Source organism: Peromyscus eremicus, chromosome X (genome assembly GCF_949786415.1).
Source record: "Peromyscus eremicus chromosome X, PerEre_H2_v1, whole genome shotgun sequence".
NCBI classification, from domain to species: Eukaryota; Metazoa; Chordata; class Mammalia; order Rodentia; family Cricetidae; genus Peromyscus; species Peromyscus eremicus.
In genome coordinates, this window is record NC_081439.1 from 95,324,244 (window position 1) to 95,345,160 (window position 20,917).

The following is a 20,917-nucleotide window of genomic DNA, read 5'->3' on the forward strand; positions in this document are numbered from 1 at the left end:
AATCTAAAAAGATTTTAGCCTCCCCTCCTGAAAGTATGGCCAGCACTTTCTTTCATCAGCATGATACAGTACAAATTCTCATCCTAATAGTGAAATGTTTCACTAAGCCTTGCCCAGTCATTGGGCAAAACCAAAACTTATTATAAGCCACAGTCATCCTAGGGTTCCCCCTGCTAGGCAGCCTCCCTGGATCTGTGGGTTGCAGATGATTTAAGATATGGGGAGATGAATATTTAAGATCTCTGTTTTGGAATAAGGATATTTTGCTTTTTAAAGTATGATGAGATCCTTCCATCATATCTTGACCTGGCAGGTAATAAGGAATGCCTGCAGTGGGAGATATGAAAAGTTGAACACCAGTTCTTAAGAGCTTTTGAAGTATATGTAAGGCCGTTGTCCATTTATGAGCACTAGGCATTCCTAAAATTGAAAAGCAGTGATACAAATGTTGTATTACTTCTCATTTCATAGCCATTAAATCATAAGGACATCGGCCTCCTGGGTAAGCTCCCATAGGGAGAGAATTTGTAGTTCTTGGACAGACATATGAAAAAGTGCCAGTATATCCTGTAGAGTTATCTTCCAATCTATGTGCTCATAAATTTCATAGTTAAATATAATATCACCTGTGCAATAAATGTATTGTAATATATGTACATAAATATATATAAATATATATGTATACACACATGTATATATATATATATTATTGGGTTGGGTGACTTTGAGGAAACTATAATTGACAGTTCTGATTGTTAATCTGTACACATAATGAGGAACTCTGCCTAATAAAATGAATTCTGGATAAACAGAATTTGTATCTCCTGCACTGTATGTCAGCTTTGGCCTCCATTGTGGCAGGGAGAGATGGCAAGTGAAAAATAAAATGCTGACAATCTTTAGGGTGAGGAGGTCAGGTAAAGGAGCAATCTTGTAAGTCTATAACAATTACTATTTTTATTTGTAGGGATGGCCGTGGGAGATGGCAAGTCAGGCTGTGAGATTACACTTGGCTTCAATAAATTTTATTTAATTTCTTAAGGTCCTTTTTTTTGGTTTTCCAAGACAGGGTTTCTCTGTGTAGCTTTGCGCCTTTCCTAGAACTCACTTTGGAGACCAGGCTGGCCTTGAACTCACAGAGTTCCGCCTGCCTCTGCCTCCCGAGTGCTGGGATTAAAAATGTGAGCCACCACTGCCTGGCTTCTTAAGGTCTTATGACAGTCTACAAGCCTGATTTTTTAAAAAATAACTAATATTTCGGTGATTTAAGGGCATTGTTATTTAAATGAGGGCAGCTGTAACCATGCAGTTTAGAAGGTTTCCAGCTTAAGTTAGCACTTAGATTCCAGTGAGTTGTAGCAAAAAGAAAAAAAAAAAGCTGTTTGTAGGACAGGATGGGGAAATCCAGTAGGATGAAAAGGGTCCCATGAACAGGCAAAAGAGTCAGAGACACTCTCCCTCACACTCACACTGTTAGGAGTACAACAAAAACCCCAAGCTAAACACCTACAGCATGTATGCAGAGAACCTAGCACAGACCCATGCAGGCTCTGTGATTGCTGCTTCCATCTCTGTAAACTCCTGTGAGTCCTGCTCATTTGATCCAGTGGGCCTTGCTCTCCTGGTGTTCTTGACCCCATTGGTTCCTACAGTCCTTCCTCCCCTCTTCTGTGGGGTTCGCTGAGCTCCCCCTAATGTTTGTCATTGGACCTCTTTATCTGTTCCTATCAGCTGCTGGAAAATGCCTCTCTGATGATGACTGGGCAAGGCATCGATTTATGAGTATAACAGAATATCACTAGGAATCATTCCATTGACTTTATTTTAGACCAATAGTGTTTGGTTCTATGCTAGGTCTCTGAACCATCCAGCTTAGAGATCCTGGCCATCTAGGAAGTGTCTGGCATGGCCTCCCTCCTGTGTCTTGGGCCTCCAGTTAGACACTCCCACTGGATCTCTTTTCATTCTTCTGCATGCAGATATCCAGTATGACCAGCACCACTTGTTGAAGATGTTTTCTTTTTCCAGTGTATATTTCTGGCTTATTTATTGAAAAGCAGGTGTCCACAGGTATATGGATTTATGTTTGGGTTTTCAATTCAATTCCATAGACTAACATGTCTGATTTTATGCTTATACCATGTGGTTTTTATTTCTATGGCTCTGTAGTAGAGCTTAAAATCAGGGATGGTGATAGCCCTGGAAGTTCTTTTATGCTATCAGGATTTTTAGCTAGTCTGGCTTTTCTGTTCTCATACGAAATTGATTATTGTTCTTTCAAGGTCTGTAAATTATGGTGTTGGAATTTTTTTTTTTTATGAGACAGGGTTTCTCTGTGTAGTTTTGGTGCCTGTTCTGCATCTTAATCTGTAGACCAGGCTGACCTCGAACTCACAGAGATATGCCTGGCTCTGCCTTCCAAATGTTGGGATTAAAGGCATGTGCCACCACCACCCGGTTTGGTGTTGGAATTTTGATGGGGATTGCATTGAACCTGCAGATTGCTTTTGGTGCGATGGCCATTTTTACTGCCTTAATTCTACCAATTCATGACCATGGGAGATCTTCCCATCCTCTGATACCTTGCTCAATTTCTTTCTTTAAAGGCTTGATATTTTTATCGTACTAGTCTTTCACTTGCTTGGTTAGTATCACTCCAATATGTTTTACATTGTTTGTGGCTATTGTGAAGCTTGTTGTTTCCTTGATTTCTTTCTCAATCAGTTTGTCAGCTGTAAATAGGAGGGCTACTAATTATTTTTCATTAATTTTGTATTATACACATTGCTGAAGGTGATTATCAGCTGTGGGAGTTCCCTGGTAGAATTTTTGGGTTGCTTGAGTATACTATCATATCATCTAGAAATAATACTTTGACTTCTGCATTTCCTATTTGTATCCCCTTCATCTCCTTTAGCTGTTTTATTGCTATAACAAGAACTTCAAGTACTATATTGAATAGATATAGAGTGGACGACCTTGTGTGTTCCTGGTTTTATTGGGGTTACTTTGAGTTTCTCTGTATTGGACTTGATGTTGGCTAGACACATAGCACTAAATGTCCATATAAAAAAATTGGAGAAATCTCACACTAGTGACTTAACAGCACACCTATAAGCTCTAGAAGAAAAAGAAGCAAAGTCACCCAGGAGGAATAGATGCCAGGAAATAATCAAATTGAGAGCTGAAATCAATAAAATAGAAACAAAGAGAACAAATGAAACAAAGAGTTGGTTCTTTGAGAAAATCAACAAGATACACAAGACCTTATTCAAACTAACCAAAAGGTAGAGAGAGAGCATGCAAATTATCAAAATGAGAAATGAAAAGGGAAACATAAAAACAGACGAGGAAATCTAGAGAATCATCAGGTCATACTTCAAACACCTGTACTCCACAAAAATGGAAAATCTAAAAGAAATGGACAATTTTCTAGATAGGTACCACATACCAAAGTTAAATCAAGACCAGATAAACTATTTAAATAGACCAATAACCCCTAAGGAAATAGAAAGTCATTAAAAGTCTCCCAACCAAAAAAAGCCCAGGACAAGATGGTTTCAATGCAGAATTCTGCCAAATTTTCAAAGAAGAGTTAATACCAATACTCTGCAAAGAATTCCATACAATAGAAACAGAAGGATCATTACCAAACTCCTTTTAGGAGGCTACAGTTACTCTGATTCCCAAGCCAAACATAGATGTAACAAAGAAAGAGAATTACAGACCAATCTCCCTCATGAACATTGATGCAAAAATACTCAATAAAATATTGGCAAACCGAATCTAAGAACACAGAAAAAAATTATCCACCATGATCAAGTAGGCTTCATCCCAGGAATGCAAGCATGGTCCAACATACTGATGTCTGTCAAAGTAATACACCATATAAACAAACTGAAAGAAAAAATATCACACAATCATCTCATTAGATGCTGAAAAGACCTTTGACAAAATCCAACACCACTTCATGATAAAGTTCTTGGAGCGATCAGGAATACAAGGGACATACCTAAGCATAATAAAGGCCGCCAACAGCCAATATCAAAAAACTCAAAGTGATTTCACTAAAAGCAAGAACAAGACAAGGATGTCCACTCTCCACATATTTATTCAATATAGTAATTGAAGTTCTAGCTCGAGCAATAATCAATCAATTCTCCCCAGTGCTCTCAGAGAACCAGTATATATACCCACACAGTAATTCTTTGGCAAAGCAACGCAAGGCTTGAGGTTTTCAGGGTCACAGAGAGAGGAGATAAGGATCCACACATAAAGCAATAATTGTCAGCTTCCAATTACAACCCAAAATGGGAGTGGCTAAAGGGGAGTTCTCTGGTAGTGTCAACTAAAGGCTAAGATCAATTAGGGAATTTGTGTGCTCAAACTATAATCTAGAAATGGCTAGGTAGAACGTTAGTCGTCAACAAGTCACAAGAAATTAAACTGTCTTTGGTGCCACTTTTCCAGCTCATCCCAGCTGCAGCTGCTTTCTGATAGGAAGGGGGACATACGCTAGGTGGCTAAGCAACCTATGTCAGAGCATGTAGTATTTGGTTAGTAAAAGCACTTTCACTCAGAGTAATTGCTGAGGAGAAATTCTAGGAATAGCACCTGGTTGAGGAGGAATTCAAACTTATTTTGCACAAAAAAAAGATTGGCACCTATCTCCTCTCTTGCCTTGCAGGCAATCTCCTTGGGTGAGTGGGAAGTAACTGCCTTAACTCAGTAACTAACAAATGGCTAAAACATCATCCCAGGAATGTGAGTAGTAAATCTCTTAAATTCGGGTCTTGTGTAAGTAACCCGGGGTGAAGGTAAGGTGTTTAGGATTTAATTGTTAGTGGTTCTTTTCTCTATCTGTGAGTGAGAGGAGCTAATGTTTATTTCTCTGCATTTGTCTTTGGAAAAAGGAACCTTTGCTGAAATACTTTTGTCCAGAAAATGGCCCTGGCCAGATATATATTAATGAAAATAAACACAGCTGGGGACAGTTATCCAATTACCCCAAATATATAGGGAAATTTGTGTCCAAGATTGAGATGCAATCATGAGATTACATGTACACATAACATGGAGATGCACGGTAAATGGGGAGAATCACAGCTGTTATTGCCCAAGAAGTTTACAACAAGTGGCAGCCAATTCATTCAAAAGGCAGGAATTCCATAATGCATTGAGTGATGGTTTCCTGTAACAGAACCCTTAGTTCTGATAGGTTGACCTTCTCAACTCTAGTTGTCACTGCTGTATGCTCTCACGGACTTTTGCTTCCAGCGGCTCTCAATAACAAATGGCTCATGTCTCAGTGGTTAATAGCATTTTTACTCTTGCAGAGGACCAAGCTTCAATTCCCATAACCTACTTAGAGGCTCACAACATTATTTAACTCCAGTTCCAGAAGAACTGACACCTCTTCTGATCTCCGTGGGCATGACATACATGTAGTGTGAACACACATGCAGGCAAACACATACCTTATAAGCAAGCTATGCAGTTCTTTGGCATGTGTCCAAAGTGCTTGACATCCTACCCCAGATACTTGCTCAGTCTTGTTCATTACCACTCTATTCACATAGACTAGGAATAGGAAATAACCTAAATAGCTTTCAACTAATGAATGGGTAATGAGAATGCAATACATATACACTGTGGAATACTGTTCATCTGTAAAGAAAATGAAATCTAGAGGCAAAGGGATGGAACTAGAAAATATTGTATTAAGTGAATTAACCCAGACACAGAAAGTCAAATGGCACATGTTCTCATTCTTCTGTGATTCCTACCACCAAATCTTCAGATGTGAATATGAAACCTGGAGTAAATGCAGAAACTATGAAAGTCAAGTGGTAGCACAGAGGGGAGGGCATGGGAAGGAGCCCTAGAGTGAAGAATAACAATATACAAATGATGTGAGGGGAAATAGTGAAAACAGGGGAGGTTTTCATTGGAGTGGAGAGGTGGTCAATACAAATGGGGATGGAGGGGAAGAGGTCGAAATAACAGTAAGGATGCTTGAAAAACAGCCACAGCGATTGTGCTGGCTAGTTTTGTGTCAACTTTACACAAACTAGCATCATCTGAGTGGAGGGAGCCTCAACTGAGAAAATGCCTCCATAAGATTGGGCTGTAGGCAAGCCTGTAGGTCATTTTCTTAGTTAGTGATTGGTGGGTATAGCCCAGCAAACTGTGGGGGGTACAATCTCTGGTCTGGTGGTTCTGGGTTCTATACAAAAGCAGGCTGAGTAAGCCATGGGGAGCAAGCAAGTAAGCAGTATTCCTTCATTGCCTTTGCATCAGCTCTTGCCTCCAGATTCCTGTCCTGACTTCCTTCGATGATGCACAGCGATATAGAAGTGTAAGCCAAATAAACTCTTTCCTCCTCAACTTGTTTTTGGGTCATGGTGCTTCATCACAGCAACAGAAACCCTAAATAAGACAATGATTATTTATCTAAAATCACATGTATGTGTTGATGAGTGTGTGTGTGTGTGTGTGTGTGTGTGTGTGTGTGTGTGTGTGTGTGTGAATACATCCGTACTTCAAATGAAAATTCCCCCACCTCAGATGTCAATGTTTCTACAAAAAGCCATAGACTGTCTAGCAAAATCCCTAGTACCAGGGATGAAACACTCCCTTCTGAGTTGTTGGTAAGGGGAGTTTGAGAGTCCCAAAACAATATGTGGTATTGACATTGCCCTTGACCATCTCACAGAAGTTGGAGGTAAGTCTCTCTTGCTGAAAATACCATGTGCTTCAGACACCGGACTGGAAGGATCCACCTGGATCTGACCCGAAAGTCTGCACCCTGAGGACTAGTTTTCATAGTACTGGGTGCTGTGCAAGCAGCCAAGGGAAGGAAACAACAAATACACCTAACCAGCTGTGACAACAAAGTACCACAATGAAGAGCTTGGCAAAATATTGCTAAGTATATATTGTGGAATAATTGTTTTGTACACTGTGAAGATGTGTCTTTGCCAAGGCGCCTTCTGATATCTTTAATAAAGAGCTGAATGGCCAATAGCTAGGCAGAAAGAGGTTAGACAGGACTTCGGGGCAAAAAGTGAGGAAGAGAGATGCATCTAGGTGTGTCACAGACACCAGGGGACATGGAGAGGAAAGAGGAGGTGCAAGAAGGAAGAGAGGTAAAAAGCCATGAGGCAAAACATAGATTGACATAAATGGGTTAATTAAGTTATAGGAGCTAGTGGGACAAGCATAAGCTATAGGCTGAGTTTTTCATAATTAATAGTATGTCTCTATGTCATTTTTTAAATTGTGAGGTGGAGGCCCAAAGGAAAAAAAAAATCTGCCTACAAGTATGCACCATCAACTGTTACATCTTGGCCATAACGAACAGAATACTGAGGATGGTAGCACATGTGTTTAATCCCAGCATGCAGGAGGCAGAGGCAGGGGGATCTCTGTGAGTCTGAGGCCAGCCTGGTCTACACAATGGTTTTCATTCTAGCTAAGAGTAGACTATAAAACTTTGACTCAAAAAAAGGAGATAAAAAAATTGGGAAGTAATTAAAACCGTGATTTTAATGTACCTATTGTCACAAATTGTATATTGTGGTTCAGTGCTATGCAGGGAAGGATCAAGAAGTGAGTGGAGTGTCCTAATTTTCTCTTCGCTTGTTCACTGACTCACTTACAAGTTGAGGGGAGCTCTGCTGGCCTTGCTGTCTTCTGCCATGTTTCTTTTTTTATTTTAATTTTTATATACATTTTAGTATTCATTTTACTTACCAACCCCAGTTCTTCCTCCCTCCCCTTCTCCCGCTTCCCCCAAGTTCTCCTCATCCCATCCCCTAGCAATGGGAACAGATCTTATCCTGGGTACACGAAATGGCTTATTTTTTAATTTTTTAATTCATTTTACATACCAACCACAGATCACCATCTCATCTCTACTGCATCTCCTTCCTCCTTCCCCCACAATGCCCCATCCTCTCCTCCAAAAGGGTTAGTCCTTCTATGTGGGAACAGGAAAGCCTGGTACATTCAGTTGAGTCAGGACCAAGCTCCTCCACCATGCGTCAAGGGTGAGCAAGTTGTCCCACCATAGGTAATGGGATCCAGAAAGCCAGATCATGCACCAGGGATAGATCCCACTGCCAGGGGCACCTCAAAGAGACCAAGTTTCTCCCGCATGCAGAGGGTAGTATAGTCCCATGAGGGCTCCACAGCTGTTGGTCTAAAGTTCGTGAGTTTCCACGAACTTGGTCCAGTTGTCTCTGTAGATTTCCCCATCATGATCCTGACCCCGTCTTCCTCATTCTTATTCCCTCTCTCAACTGCCTCCTGGAGCTCGGCCTGGTTCTTGGTTGTGGATTTCTTTACCTGCTTCCATCAGTTACTGGATGAAGGCTCTATGATGACAGGATATTTATCGATCTGATAACCAGGTTACGCCAGTTCAGGCACCTTCTCCACTATTGCTAGTAGTTTATTCTGGGGTCATCCTTGTGGATTCCTGGAAATTCCCCTAGCACCAGGTTTTTCCCTAGACCCATAATGACACCCTCTATCCAGACATCTCTTTCATTACTCTCCCACTCCAAGTTCCCTAGGTTAACCATGTTCTCAATCCCCAAACCCTTCCCCCACTGCCCCCCTCACCCCCAGTTTACTCATGTAGATATCCTCTGTTTCTCCTTCCCAAGGTGATCCATGTGTCTCTCTAAGGGTCCTCCTTGTTTCCTAGCTCATGAACTGCCTTTTTAGAGCACATTCCCTGTGGTGTGATGCCTTATTCTGCCTTGTTTCTATGATAACACATGTGAAGAGGGAGATTCTCTAAGTCTACAGAACTAAGATCACGGAAACTAACCAAGAAATCTATCATTTTATCCCAATCATGAGCTCCTTGTCAGGTCCCTCTTTAATAAAGAACAGGCCTAAAACAAAACTCCAGGTTGTTGTATAGTCTAATTTTTTTATCACTACCAGAAGAGTTTCTGAGAAATTTCAAATTAAAATGCATCTTTGTCTCAAGTTACCCCCTCCTATCGGTCTTATCTATAATGTTGTTCAGAGAGAGCAGTTAGGAGCCTCACTTCATAGAAGGGACAAACTATGTTCAATGACTTGAGAGGAAGGTTTTGTTTCAATGTGTCCTTTAGAGATTTTTTAAGTGCTTCTTTCCTATACAAAAGAAGAATTATTCTCAAAGCAAATATTGCAAGACAGCTAAGTTCTACTTCCTTAAGACAGCATATTTTGACACCACTGAAAGTTGCAAAGCAGAAAAAAAGCAGGCAACAAGTGAAACTCAACTCAAAATGCTAACAATGCCTATGATGCAACCTGGAATGATCTCTAACTACAAATTATACCCCGGAGACCAGCACATCATGGAAGACTATTGATCATGAGTTAAGTACAGAGAGCTGCTCTCCAGAACTGCCTTTTCAAACATTAAAAAATTAATTGAACATCATTTTTGGAAGGGAGGGGATGTATTAAGATGGATTAGACGATTCTACACATAGGGAAAACATTCTAATTAAGAGACTTTAAAAACTATTGTAGATGTTTATTTGATACTAGCAACGGGGTCAGTTATCATAAAGTATTTCTCTTCATCACAAAATAGTAAGGATTTCAAAAGTCCAAAGGGAAAAATCTAGAAGCTTTAAAAATTTGTTTGAACTGAGCCCTAATTCTTCTCAAAAAGGGCCTCCAAAATCTGGAGTAGAATTATCATACTCCATAATGAAATGCTTGAGTTCTTCAACATGTTGTTCACCTATTTCATGCAAAGTCTGCTTCATTGCAAACTGTATAGATTTTTCTAAGGAACGATCCTTTTCAACCAGCCTTTCCACCACCATCCCGAAAGTTTCACAGACTTGTCGGTAAACCTTCTCAATCTCCGTGATTTTTGATGCAATCACTTTTGAGCGACTGCTAAGCTGGCTGTCTTCACACAATTCTGTGCCAGCTGTTGTGTTGGACTCGGGTTCTTCTGTCTGGTTGATACATAACGGAGCCTGGGATCCCGTCTCAAACTCGGACATTTCAGCCAAGTGATTTTCTTCTGACTTCTTGGGATTTTCATTAGCCCACTTGCTTGCAGCATCAGCCTGTTCCTTCTCAGTCAGCCGGCTGGGGCTTTTTAACACCTTGGATGAAGAACCTGAAGGCACAGTATCTCTTGATGTTTTCAAAAACTGGATGGCTCTCTCTTTACATCGATGTCGAGACTGATGGAAGGAGCGCATCCTGCTTCTACTGCTGAGACTGGAGCCAAATCTGCTGTGTAGGGAGTCCTTCCCGCCCACACGTGATTCTCTCCAAAAAGGAGCGCCCCATTTATGGGGAGATCCTTGTCTTGAATAATGGGAAGAATAGAAAAGTCTTCTTCTAAAATCGTTTATCATGGCCCTGTATTCAGGCTGTCGGCTTGTGGCATACTCATCTCTTGACCATCGGGAGCCATAAGGGCCTCTTTTGTAGGGTGGACCATTACTTGGATTCTGAGAAAAACAGCGGCCTTCATCCCATTTTTGGTAATCCACGTGACAGTAGTATCTACTGTAGCCTCCTTCATCGGGTCTGGCTAGCAGAGATGATCTCTTGTCTCCCAGAGGCGGTCTCTTTGGCACAACAGTTGCCATCACTGGGATGGTGCCAAGGAGGTGCTTGTTTTCGTGGAAGTCGCTTGTAGTGATACCATCCCTGTGCTTGATTTCCTGGAAGTCGCTTGTAGTCACACCATCCTTCAGACCACATCTCATCTCGTGGAAGCCACTGGACTTCTGCCAACAGAAATGTGTACTTCCGTTCCTGTTCACTTTCAATTTCTAACCATACTCATGGCTCAGTTCAAGAATCTGTTATTGTCTAAAAATTCGTCCTTGGAACTCTCCAACAGGCACGTTCCACCGCTGCTGCTGAAACCCCACCAACAGCTCTCTAATTAGACTTAGGACCACTCAACAGCAGGGAAATCATGCCAGGTGCTTGAAAGCTAGGAAATTAGCTGGGGCTAGTGAGGTCATGCGTCCTAGAGGAGAATGCAGTACTACCACTTGACTAAAAAAGTACAATTCCTAAGTGAATTCCACTTACTACAAATAAGTGTCGCTCTCACCCCTCACCAAAAATGCTTCTCTTTGCAACAGAGAGAGACCACTGCAGTAAACGACAACCACTCAAATTCAGAGGACAAGTGTTAGTGGGGCATCTAGCCCCAATATATATTCCACAACTCCTGTGCCTAAGGTGCAGGGAGCATCATTAAGAGGAGGAGGAAAGATTGTAGGAACCAGTAATGAAAGGGAAGCTTCACGATATTTCAACAATATGATTGCCTAAAGAAAAACTGAACAGGGACAATACCAATCAATATGCTAAGTTGAAAGCGGGAAATCTCACAAGGTTCCACCCCTAAACAAAGAACCCCAGGCTGCCGGGCAGTGGTGGCACAAGCCTTTAATCCCAGCACTCGGGAGGCAGAGGCAGGCGGATCTCTGTGAGTTCGAGGCCAGCCTGGTCTGCAAAGTAAGTTCCAGGAAAGGCGCAAAGCTACACAGAGAAACCCTGTCTCAAAAAACCAAAAAAAAAAAAAATAAAAATAAAAATAAACAAAAAAAACTTTGTAAACAAAGAAAAAAAAAAAAGAACCACAGCTGCTAAAGAATTAGTCTTCCCCAGGGATGATCCTTTTAACTGGTTCCCAATATCAAGTGGTCAGTTCTGAAATCATATACATATACAAGCAACATTAAATAGACTCAGAAGATTGTATTTATATATTTGCGTGTTTGTGTGTGTGTGTGTGTGTGTGTGTGTGTGTGTGAAAATTAAGGAATAGAGATCATAAATTTGAGAGGCACCCAGGAGGAGAGGATATGGAATGAAATTAAACAGAAAAGGAAAGGATGTGATTGTATTTTCATTTCTAAAATTTTAAAAATTAAGTAAGACATAAATATACGAAGCACCGCCATTTTTACTGCTCCGTCTAGGAGCGAGAAGCTGAGAGTTGAAGTTATCTGCTTCCATCCTTTGTGCATACCCTGCTGGAGCCGCTGCCACTATGGATGATTTGGAGGACCTGGTGTACCAGGCAAAGCTGGTAGAGCAGGCCTGGCGAAATGATGAAATGATGGAATCAATGAAGAAAGCAGCAGGGATGGACGTGGAGCTGACAGTTGAAGAAGGAAACCTTATATCTGCTGCATATAAAAATGTGATTGGAGCCAGAAGAGCAACCTAGAGAATAATCAGCAGCATTGAAGAGAAGGAAGAAAACAAGGGAGGAGAGGACTAACTAAAGATGATTCGGAAGTACCAGCAAATGGTTAAAACTGAGATCAAGTTAATCTGTTGTGACATCCTGGATGTACTGGACAAACACCTCAGTCCAGCAGCTAAAACTGGTGAGTCCAAGGTTTTCTATTATAAATGAAAGGGGCCTACCACAGGTATCTGGCCGAGTTTGCCACAGGAAACGACAGGAAGGAGGCTGCAGAAAACACCCTCATGGGTTACTAAGCTGCTAGTGCAATCACCATGACAGAACCCCCTCCAAAGCACCCCATTTGTTTAGGTCTTGCTCTCAACTTTTCCATGTTCCACTATAAAATTCTTAATTACCCCGACCATGCCTGTAGGTTGGCAAAAGCAGCTTTTGATGACGCCATTGCAGAACTGGACACACTGAGTGAAGAAAGCTATAAGGACTCTACGCTTTTCATGCAGCTGCTACCTGATAACCTGACGCTCTGGACCTCAGACATGCAGGGCGATGGTGAAGAGCAGAATAAAGAAGTGCTGCAGTATGTGGAAGGTAAAAATCAGTGAGACACAATAAAGCCAACAAGAGAACACATCTCTGACCACCCTCCCTCCTCTCCGCTTCCCTGGGAAGTTCCCCATTGTCACTGAGAACCAGCAAATTTGACTTTCATATTTGGTCTCAGAATTTAGGTTCCTGCCCTGTTGTTTTTCTTTTTTTTCTCCCCTCCCCCTTTTTTAAAACAAAAAACAGTTTTCAGAAGTTCTTAAAGGCAAGAGTGAATTTCTGTGGATTTTACTGGTCCCAGCTTTTAGGTTCTTTATAACACTAAATGGACTGCATAGAGGCTGTTTCAGCATTACTGTATTGCTCCAGCCACAGGCAGCAACATCATCATTAGAAATGGAAATGATGTTTGAAAGCCATTAGACTTCTAGGTGATGCATCTAAGAAAGATTAATCGCACGATAGAGGCAAATGTAAAATGAATTTTTAAAATTAATTTATATAATAGCAAAAAATCATAATATTCTAATAAATTTCACTAGTGCAAAAATTAAAGTACCTTAAAATACAAGCTTATAAAATATTTATTTAAAATATTGAAAATGTAAAATGAATTAAAATTAATTTATATAATAGGAAAAAATCGTAATGTCATAACAATGTGGTCTTTTATTTTCACTAACCCTATTGCTGAAGATACCCATATTTGAGTCATAGAACATGGCAGAATCAAGTTGGTAATGACCTAAATGTTTCATCCCTGCTGGCTACTTTTCATGTGCTGGAAGGTGCTATGCAAGCTACCAAAGGAGAGCAGTAATCATCAGTCACACCTATCTATGAAACCTATGAGCCACAACAATGATCAGCCTAACACATGGCCATTGGTGTAATAGTAGCTCAAACAGTATTGGTGTAACCAACCATTTTAGATTGGATTTGAGTTCCTCTCCACAAGATGAAACCCATACTAGCACAGTTATCAGACCAAGAACATACAGCTAGCAGTCATAGGCCCTAGGGGAGAACTTACCACTATCATGCTGCTAAATGGACATCGTATTAAACTGACTTATCATTAGAGCCGTAGAATAATGTATCTCTTATCCCTCATCTAAGGAGCTTTGATTTACAGTAAATGGTGGTTAACATCGTGGCCCACAACTGGCCAAGGTGCAGAGAATAAGAGACAGAAGAATGCTCAGCCCTAAAGGGAACCTATGTACCTCATCCTACCCTCACAAAGTTCAGAGATCATTGAGGAAGAGGACAAAGAAAGAGTATAATAATCTGAGGTGGTAGAGGAATACAAGGAACATCTGGACACAGTAGGGCAGATGCACATATGAACTCACACAAAGTGCAACACTTTGAAAAAGAAAACAAACCTGTGCAAGCCCAAGGCAGACCAAATCCCAGCATGGAAGTGGGAGCTGGGCACACAATCCCTGCTGTGGGATGGTCTGTTTGTCAAGTGTGTTGCTAATTAGTCAATAAATAAAACACTGATTGGCCATTGGCTAGGCAGGAAGTGTAGGCGGGACAAGGAGGAGAATAAAGCTGGGAAGTGGAAGGCTGAGTCAGAGAGACACTGCCAGCCACCATGATGACAAATAGCATGTGAAGATGCCGGTAAGCCACGAGCCATGTGGAAAGGTATAGACTTATAGAAATGGATTAATTTAAGCTTAAGAACAGTTAGCAAGAAGCCTGCCACGGCCATACAGTTTGTAACCAATATAAGTCTCTGTGTTTACTTGGTCGGGTCTGAGTGGCTGTGGGACTGGCAGGTGAGAGAGATTTGCCCTGACTGTGGGCCAGGCAGAAAAACTTAAGCTACAAATCCCCCACCTGCTGCCAAGCCTCATGACCTGAGTTCAATCCCTGGGACCCACATGGCGGATGAAGCAATTCCCACAGACTGCCTCAGATGCAAAGTAGTATAAACAATGGAATAGGAATCCAGAGTTCAGAGTTGAGTTCAGATACTTTCATTGATTAGAATTCAGACTGATTTTTCCAACATTGACCTTATTTTTTGTTTTGTTTTGGGTTTGGGTTTTTTATAGGGGGCTTTTGTTTTGTTTTGTTTTGTTTTACCTAGAAAAGACAGAAATTAATTTGGAACACAGTAACCAGATGTTGGGCCCTGGCCCCCGTTTTTGGGGAGCTGTTACCTTGCTTGCTGACCTTGATCAGATGTCCTCCCTATGCTAATTCCCTGCCGGTTTCATTCCTGCATATTGGTGGAATGCTAGAATGTAAAACACCTGTAGCCTACTTTTGCCCTCCCAGGTTCTTCCACTGTACTGTAAGTCTGTATTTAAGGCTTCCTCCCTCCTTCAATAGGGGGCATTCTACTGAGAGGAATGACCCTCTGTCTTGTCTCTCTTTTTAATCCTCAGCCTCTCGCTGGGACATGGTGAATGGGTAGTAACGCGGGCGTCGCTACAACCAGAAAGCTTCTGAAATCTGATATTTGTCTTCTTTTGAGTCTATAAAAACTTTGCTAATATGAGTTTATGATACTCCTGTTTGCTGAATAACAATGTCAGGTAATTTGATATTTAGCCAATAAATCAAAACTTATTAATGTACTTGTGTCTATTGAATTACTCTTGTCACAGAACAGGATGAGTTAAATCAATCTCCCTTTAATGAGATCTTTCTTGATGAAAATATTAAGGGTGGATATTTCAGAGTGAGACTTCAAACAAGGTGAATCTTATGGTGATGCAGTCTAAAACCAACAGTGTCCTGATGGATTAAAAAAGAACAATGGTCTTGATAGAGAATTAGATGACCTGGATAAACCTTCAAATGCAAAACATAAAAATTCTAAAAAATAACCTAAAGTCTCCACCGATACCTGCTTACTGACAAAACAAAAGAATATTTAGGCTAAGCAATGAATGATGGTAAAATCTCTGAGAACTTCAACTGACTAGCTTCCAAGAGAATTGGGTGAGATTGAGTTAACTCTCAGAATCATGGGGAAATTCAAGGGCTTCAAAGCCCAACAGAAGATCCCCCATGAGACTAGGACAGGAAAATTTACTCCAGCATAAGGCAAACTAAGAAGTAAACCCTCATGGACAATCCAACCCCAAGAGAGAAGCCTGGAGAACTACAGGTAAATTTGCTAGTATCAACCTTTTTAGTGAGTACAAAAATAAAGCCTCAGAATTCATAACCACAAAGAGGTACACATATGAGTAAGTCTAATTCACACTAACTTAATTGTGCCACAAAACCTCAAACCAAGAATTTAATTCATATAGATTCCAGACTCACAGAAGAAAACTCAAATCATTTAGAGGAATGTCCTTTCTCTCAGCTCTCAAACATTCCATTGAATTTTTTCTGAGAAATGATAATGTTATATATACAAAAATTCTTAGCCGGGCAGTGGTGGCGCACGCCTTTAGTCCCAGCACTTGGGAGGCAGAGGCAGGCGGATCTCAGTGAGTTCGAGGCCAGCCTGGTCTCCAAAGCGAGTTCCAGGAAAGGCGCAAAGCTACACAGAGAAACCCTGTCTTGAAAAACCAAAAAAAAAAAAAAAAAAAAAAAAATTCTTACCCAATTTAGGAAACAAGACTGAAAAAGACAATAGAAAATTTAGGCTAGTGGATCATTATACATTAGAATTATTAGATATGAAACATAAACTGTAGTTAAATATAGCTTAATGAAAACAAAATGTTTAAACATACGAGTAAAGACCAGGCAAATAGGGAAAAGTATATACTTTCTGGAAAATTAAGATGATTTAAATAACCTCAACATTTTAAAGATAGTAGAACACATAGTGAGTACTTACGATATTTTGTTGAAGGAATAAATGATTATAAAAAATGTATTACCATAAGCACAAAAAATCTTGAAATGATAAGAGAATATTGTGTTTTGCTAAATGGGTCCATTACCAATGAAAACTCGAGGATCAGATATTGGGTCAAAACCTTATGGATCAAAGAAGCACAGGAGGAGTGACCAACTGACCTTCTCTTTCTTACCAGAGACCCACCCAGTACACCTTCTATCCACATGTCCCAGGTCAAAGAGAGCTCTTGAGTTCCAAGTCCCTCCCTCCTCCTTCCTGTCCAACTTCCCTATCTGTACTCCTGGCTTCTCTATGGCTAATTCCAGTCAGTTAGCCACTGGTTCCACCCCCTCATTCAACGTTAACACTATTAACATAGTCTAAGAGTGTCACAGTGTGATTGAATATCCTGCAACAAGAGAAGATATATAGATATCTCTGGCTCCAGAGAACAAGCATAGACAAAAGGACAAATAGATTGCTATCTACACCTTGTCCATAACAAGTCTAGAGTATGCAACACATCCAGTGAAGACTTCCTAAGTTTAATAAATATCAGAGAGTAGCTGAGATTATGAAATAGTGAAGAGAGAATTTCTAAAGAGATGGAAAGCTTAAAGCAGATGACAGTATTCCTGAAGAGAGTGAGTGAGAGAGGGAGAGAGTTGTTTCAAATGGCTGATTCACTGAAGTAGAATAGTTAGGTGAGAATTTGAATGTTGCCTCTCTAAAAGCTAAACATTTCAGTCAATACTAAAAAAAATTAAATACTTCTGCTTTCTGTTTACTTTGTATGTCTCCTGTCTTATTAACAAAATGTCAACGAGATTGGAAATGCTTTTTCTTGAATATTACTAAGGACCAGCCTTAATAATCGTCTTCCCAGGGGCCCATAAGAGAAGCTATGAATGGCGAGAATTATTTTGGGGCAAAGAATCTAAGTACATCGAGCTCTTTTGTCTGTCTACCTTATTCCTCTGGGATAAAATTCTGTCTACACAGCTTCAGTTCTGCTCTCATGCCTAGCTCCTTTCTTGCCTGATTTCTCTCTACATTTACCTGCTGACCTCTAAGCTCTCTCTTAATTCTCTCATCTTAGTTCCGCCCCATCTAGGTCCTCATCCATCTAGTTCTTCCCCATTTCAGCTCCTCTCCCATCTCCTTCTTTCTCATCTTGTTCCTCCTCATCTTGTTCTTCCCCATCTGGCTCTTCCTCATCTTCCATCTCGTTCCTCTATTACTCTCTTCTAGCCCTTCAATCCAGTTCTTTCCCATCTCAATTTGTTCCTCTCCAGTTCTTACCCATCTAGTTCTTCCATTCTCTTTTCTCTTTTAAATCTAGTCCTTCTCTGAAAATAAAACTGCCCTTTTATCCCTTTGACCCTTATCTCTCCAAGATATCTCTGCTCCCACAGTTTCTGGCAAGCATGCTCGGTCGCTAGGCAACTTGACTAGGCAACTTTCATCACAGCTACATGTACCTGTAAGTTGGAACCCCTTAGTTCTGAGTTAATTCTTAAGGGTGGATCTAAAACTAGAGGTAAGATTTTGGAAAGGAGAAGGTTAAACTTAATTAGCACATCTGCCAGGCCTTCTCAAACAGATAGTCTAGATGCTTAATTCTGTTCTTAAAGAGTACAGAGGTATCTCGGATAAGATATTTTCATCCATCTGGGGATGGTCCTGGCCAGATGCTGCTTATGATAATAATTACAGAAAGGCCTGAAATTAGGAATCCTGGCTGTTACTGCCCAGAAGGTTATCTAAATATCCCTTTAATAGAGGGGAAATTGTGCCCAAAGAATGATGGAAAAGCTACAATAGCACACGAGAAATTTATAGCAGGAAATGGCTTACAATCAAAAGCCAGTATCACCAAGACTCCTTGAGCCTCAGCTTGACCTCTGGAAGGCCCTTGGCTTCTTCCAGGTATTAGCTTGTCATAATCAGCTGAAATCCTTCTTCATGTATTTTTGCGGCTTGCAGCAGCTCTTCCAACTTTCCAGTCTCTTCAATATAGAGAGACAAGAAATAGACAAGAAAGAGGAGAAAGATGCTATGTACTAGAAGGCAGTTAAGCACACACCCTGACACAAAAGGCTGGTACTCTATTGTAGATGCAACCAACCTTCTTATTAAATAAGAAACACAGAACCAATGCAAAGAAGAAAGCCAAGAGGTCAGAGCTAAGAGCTAAAACCTTACCCTTCCTCCTGCAGTGGTCCTACCTCTCCGAACTCACTACCCCTGTGTTAATGTCTTTATATAGTGTTCCTGTTCTGCCTTCTCATTGGTTGTAAACCCAACCACATGACCGCCTCGTCACGGCCTGTCTGTATAGGCCTCCAGGTTTTCCTTGCTTGGTATTGAGATTAAAGGCATGTGTGTCCAATAATGGCTGTGTCCCTGAACACACAGAGACTTACCCAGCTCTGCATACCAAGTGCTGGGATTACAAGTATACACCACCACTGCCCTGCTTTCCTATGGCTTGCTAATAGCTCTGACCCCCGGGCAACTTTATTTATTAACATACAAATAACATTTTAATACAAATAAAATATCACCATATTTCCCCTTTTCTATTTTAATAAAAAGGAAAAAAGAAAAAGCTTATAACTAACATAAGAAAAACTATATACAAAAGTACAATAACTATATACAATATATACAAGTAATAAATACCTAAACAATGTCTAGTTCATTTGTATTTGACAAATTCAGAGAAAATAATTCCATTATCTATTCTATTGTATCTAATTCACTTTCTATCCTAATTAATCGTCAACTATAACTAACTAATCTTCAACTCCCTCAGAGACCCAAGAAGAAAATAGTATTAGCTAACAAAAAAAATAAAAACAGGAAGTATATGCAAGCAACTTCCAAAAACTTGTGAGTTGACAGAAACAGCCAGCTGCCTGGACAATCATCTGAGGTTTCTCCGCAGTGTTGGGGCATCATCTTCAGCCTATAGGCTTAGCGTATCTGACAGACTCATTTGTGAAGTAGAATGTACACAAGGTCAACAGTTCAACCTCACATTGGGTGAGAGCAGTCTATATACCAGAAATACCTGAATTCCACTAGTTTCATGTCATGATTCAGGATTTTAAATTCTGGAAATTGTTGATGTTTTTTTAATTCAGCTGTCCATTCTTCTTGGCTATGTGTGTATGTGGCTTCATTTCAGCATCCCGTTCTTCTCCACATCCCTCTATTAAATGCCATTCTTCTGTTGAGAGGTGTGAGCTTAATTACTCTTCAAGAATAACTGTTTCAGCTACCTCCCCATTGCACATCAGAAGCCATCGGCCCATTGCCTGTTCAGCTGCCTTCGAAGAAAAGGGCACTGTACCTTTCCCGGATTATGAAGGCCACTTCAGGGATGGTGCCATATTGTCCTGGCCTCAGAAGATGCCTTTTGATAAAGCCATAACCACACTTGTTTTGACAAGAATCAGTAGTCCTTTGTTTCGTGTCTTGTCTGTCCTGTTCGTCAGCAGTTGATTCGAGGATACTTTGTTGTCCAGTGGCTAACTTTTGCTACAATGAAAGTTAACTCCAATTACAGTTTTTTCAATGCCCATATTTTCTCTGAAGTAGATTGGTACTGTCAGGAGCCGACATGTCTCATAGACATAACAAAAAAGAAAAATTTTCTAAGTTACTAAAACATTTTAAATGCCATATTCTGTAGATCTCTGAAGGGTTTGAAGATAACCTGTCTATCTAAAATATATCTACTCAATCTTGAAAACATACCTAATATAACTACAAGTTCTATTATAATGTCTAACTACTAACTTTCATTTCTTTATATCCTAATAGTTGGTAATAACAACATTCAAGGATTAGAAAATTCCATTACATTGTTAAATGAACGGTACAATTAGAAATATACATATAGCATTTTCTAATAATATCAATTTCAATATATATAATTTGTATACAATATAAAACAATCCAATCCAATGTAAAGTATTTACATTTTTTTTCTTTCTTTCTCTCTCTTTTTTTAATAAGATCCTTAAATCTAATCTCCTTTGCTTAGCCCTTTTCCTCACCCTTTACAACAACTTGTAACCAACCCCCCTAATCAATGAAAATTATCCCAGACCCAAAACCCATTAAAAGACCTAAAAGACCAAAAAAACCAACCACCCCACACCACCTCCTTAGGAATGTGGGCGTCGTATTCTTGAAATTGCTTCCTGCTGGGTATGGGCGAAGTTATCCTTATCCTGAAAGAAAAATTTTAGGTTAATTGTCAAATTCTAGGAAAGGTAACTATATCCTTCGTTATCCAGTCTGTGTATAATGCCAAAGTTCAG

General features: G+C 40.3%; 1 protein-coding gene and 1 pseudogene across 1 annotated transcript in view; one reads left to right on the forward strand and one right to left on the reverse strand.

Moving 5' to 3' along the window:
- Window positions 1-9,677: 9,677 nt before the first annotated feature.
- Window positions 9,678-20,917, reverse strand: part of LOC131899545 (periphilin-1-like) — a 31,092-nt gene continuing 19,852 nt past the window's right edge. The window contains 2 exon segments of the mRNA XM_059251035.1: window positions 9,678-10,623; window positions 10,625-10,769. Of these exon segments, the coding sequence (XP_059107018.1) occupies window positions 9,678-10,623; window positions 10,625-10,743 (1,065 nt within the window). The 5' untranslated portion in view covers window positions 10,744-10,769.
- On the forward strand, window positions 12,053-12,830 carry LOC131899547 (14-3-3 protein epsilon-like; annotated as a pseudogene).